The 2,465-nt window shown below is 60.2% G+C and overlaps 1 protein-coding gene across 1 annotated transcript; it reads left to right on the top strand.

Annotated features, from left to right (window-relative positions):
* Positions 1–756: 756 nt before the first annotated feature.
* Positions 757–2,023, top strand: LOC104403914 (interleukin-1 receptor antagonist protein-like). The gene is made up of 6 exons (XM_010012208.1): positions 757–797; positions 883–931; positions 1,012–1,189; positions 1,284–1,454; positions 1,577–1,722; positions 1,811–2,023. The coding sequence occupies exons 1-6, from the start codon at positions 757–759 to the stop codon at positions 2,021–2,023; spliced, it is 798 nt and encodes a 265-aa protein (XP_010010510.1).
* Positions 2,024–2,465: the final 442 nt, after the last annotated feature.

Here is a 2,465-nt window from a genome sequence, read left to right as displayed (position 1 = left end):
AATCTGCAGCACGCTGCCTGGACGGTGCGCTGCCAGGCGGTGGCGAGGAGAGTCCCCAAAATCACCGTGGCCTTGAAGGCCATGGCCTCAAGGTAGTGCAGGTGGGCGCAAGGGGCCAGCGGGGTGCTGATGTTGGGGTGGTGGGGACAGGAGGGGTGATGGAGAGAGCCCTGTGGCTGCGGTGCTGTGGGGCTGGGCAGCATAAGAGGAAGCCGTGGGGAAATGGTGGAGCTGCAGCACTTGCGCCACTGGCCCTTCCGGGGCAGCGCAGCTCCAGCCCTGACGAGGGTGGGCGTCATCGCAGTGGGACGGGGACGGGACTGGGGCAATCCCTGCTGGGTCAGCCCAGCCACTGAGGGCTGGCACACGAGCACTGGCCCCACACATTGACCCCAAACTGTTCTCTGCCCCACATACCAGCCCTGGAGCATCACCCCTACTCTCTGCTCTGCACCCCAACCCCCAAAGCATCCCCCCCATCCTTCCACATGCCTGTTCGGGGGCAGCTCCCCAGCCCTCTCAGTCTCTCTGGAGGAACTGGGCAAACCCAGGCATTGCGAAAGGTGGAAAACCCGCTCTGACAGCACTTCCTTCAGAGGCTCTTGAAAACCCACCGTGCCACCAGCGGGCTCAGAGAACACCCAAGCAACGCCACAGGCGGCACAGGCAGGAGCAGGCAGGAGCAGGCAGCTGGGTGCCGCAGCACTCGACAGGTACCAGCAGGTCTCTCCCCACGTTTTGCAGTCAGCAGTGGAGATGGCTTTCGTCCCTGATTTGGACACACTGGAGAGCAGCAGGTAAGCATGGCTGTGCCGGAGAGGACATGGGGAATGTGATATAGCTGTGGTGGCCCTGCCTTCACCATCTCCCTTTGCCTTTTAGCCTGAATGACGAGACGTTTTATGGTCCTGACTGCCTCTGCCTGCAGAAGGTAACACTGGTGTGGTGGCAGCGGTGAGACTCCTGTGTGAGGAAGCTGAGCTCTCACCCCACATCGCCTTTCCTCCACAGAAACCCCAATTGGACTTGGAGGTGGCATCGCCTGGGGTGGGCATCCAGGTGACGGTGACCAAGGGACACCCTGCCAGGACCTTTCGGCAGGCCGCTGTCCTCGTAGCAGCTGTGACCAAGCTGGCACACAAGGACTTTGCTGACAGTGACCTTGGGGACTTCCTGGATGATATTTTCGGTATGAAGGGGGTGATGTCAGGGTTGCAGCCCAGCGAGGGGTGCTCTTGCAGTGGGGATCATGAGCATCCCCCTGACTGTCTCCCTCCCCACAGAGCCTGTCTCCTTCCAGTGGGTTCATGGCAGCTACGCCGGAGCACCTGTCTACCGCTACACCCGCTCCCAGTCCTTCGACATCCATGATACTGACCAGAAGTGCTTCGTGCTGGAGTCACCCACTCAGCTGGTGGCCCTGCACCTGCAGGGACCCTCTGCCGGGCGGAAGGGTGAGAGGACGCGGTCCTGACCCAACGCCCCCATCCCCGACCAGACCCAGTGTCTTCAGGACCACACAGGTGCCATCCCACAGCTCCAGGATCAGCCGTTAACTCATTCCTTCTTTCTGCAGTGAAGCTCAACATTGCTCTGTACCGTCCTCAGCCGTCGCAGGGTGGCCCAGAGGCCGGGCGGGTGCCGGTGGCATTGGGCATCAAGGGCTACCAACTCTTCATGTCGTGTGTGCTGAGCGGTGCTGAGCCCGTGCTGCAGCTCGAGGTGAGCAGGGTGGTCCCGCTGGCACCGACTGGGATGGGTCTGAGGGCTCCACCCCACCCTGAATCCCATTTCACCCCCTCGATTGTAGGAAGCTGACGTCAGGAGGGACATCAGGAGCGTGGAGCTGACCCGCTTCATCTTCTACCGCCTGGACAGCCCAGCCGAAGGCACCACGCGCTTTGAGTCGGCCGCCTTCCCCGGCTGGTTCATCTGCACCTCCCTGCAGCCCCGCCAGCCGGTCAGCATCACCAACCAGCCCGACCAGGTCAACATCGCCACCTATGAGCTGACCAGGCACTGAGGAGCCCCCGCTCCCAACCCAACCCAACCCAACCAGCAGTGGCTGGTTCTCAGGCTGTATGTACCGAGTACAAACCCCAGTGGGACCCCCATGCTCCCCATCTATTTCAGGTGAAATAGTAGCTCTGGGCCCTGTCGGCCCGACCTACCCCCATTTGTACTTATTTATTATGTCTGTCCAGTGCTTTTGTTCTTATTTATTGTGTCACACCTCTTGCTTTTAACTTATTGTATATTTAATTGGAAATATTGTGGGTTTGTTGTCTGGAATTTGTTGGTGATGGAGGTGGAAATAAAAGGTTTCCCAGTATAGTGTCTCACAGGGGTGAAATCATGTGGGGGGCAGGGGATGGATGGAGAGATCCCACAGTTTCAGCTGCTTTCCAGGCTCTCCAGGCCTGGGCTCAATGCCCGGGGTGGGGGGGTCACCCCACAGCCTGGGG

Source organism: Nestor notabilis, unplaced genomic scaffold (assembly GCF_000696875.1).
Source record: "Nestor notabilis isolate BGI_N333 unplaced genomic scaffold, ASM69687v1 scaffold20433, whole genome shotgun sequence".
NCBI lineage: Eukaryota > Metazoa > Chordata > Aves > Psittaciformes > Psittacidae > Nestor > Nestor notabilis.
The sequence above is the reverse complement of the archived record's forward strand: the minus strand, read 5'-3'. Positions and strand labels throughout refer to the sequence as shown.

Bases quoted from the DNA above. Each gene is read 5' to 3' on its own strand.
- LOC104403914 (XM_010012208.1), top strand. From the start codon at position 757: ATGGCTTTCGTCCCTGATTTGGACACACTGGAGAGCAGCAG. The intron at 798-882 runs GTAAGCATGGCT...TTTGCCTTTTAG, and splicing joins GACACACTGGAGAGCAGCAG to CCTGAATGACGAGACGTTTT. The intron at 1,190-1,283 runs GTATGAAGGGGG...CCCTCCCCACAG, and splicing joins CTTCCTGGATGATATTTTCG to AGCCTGTCTCCTTCCAGTGG.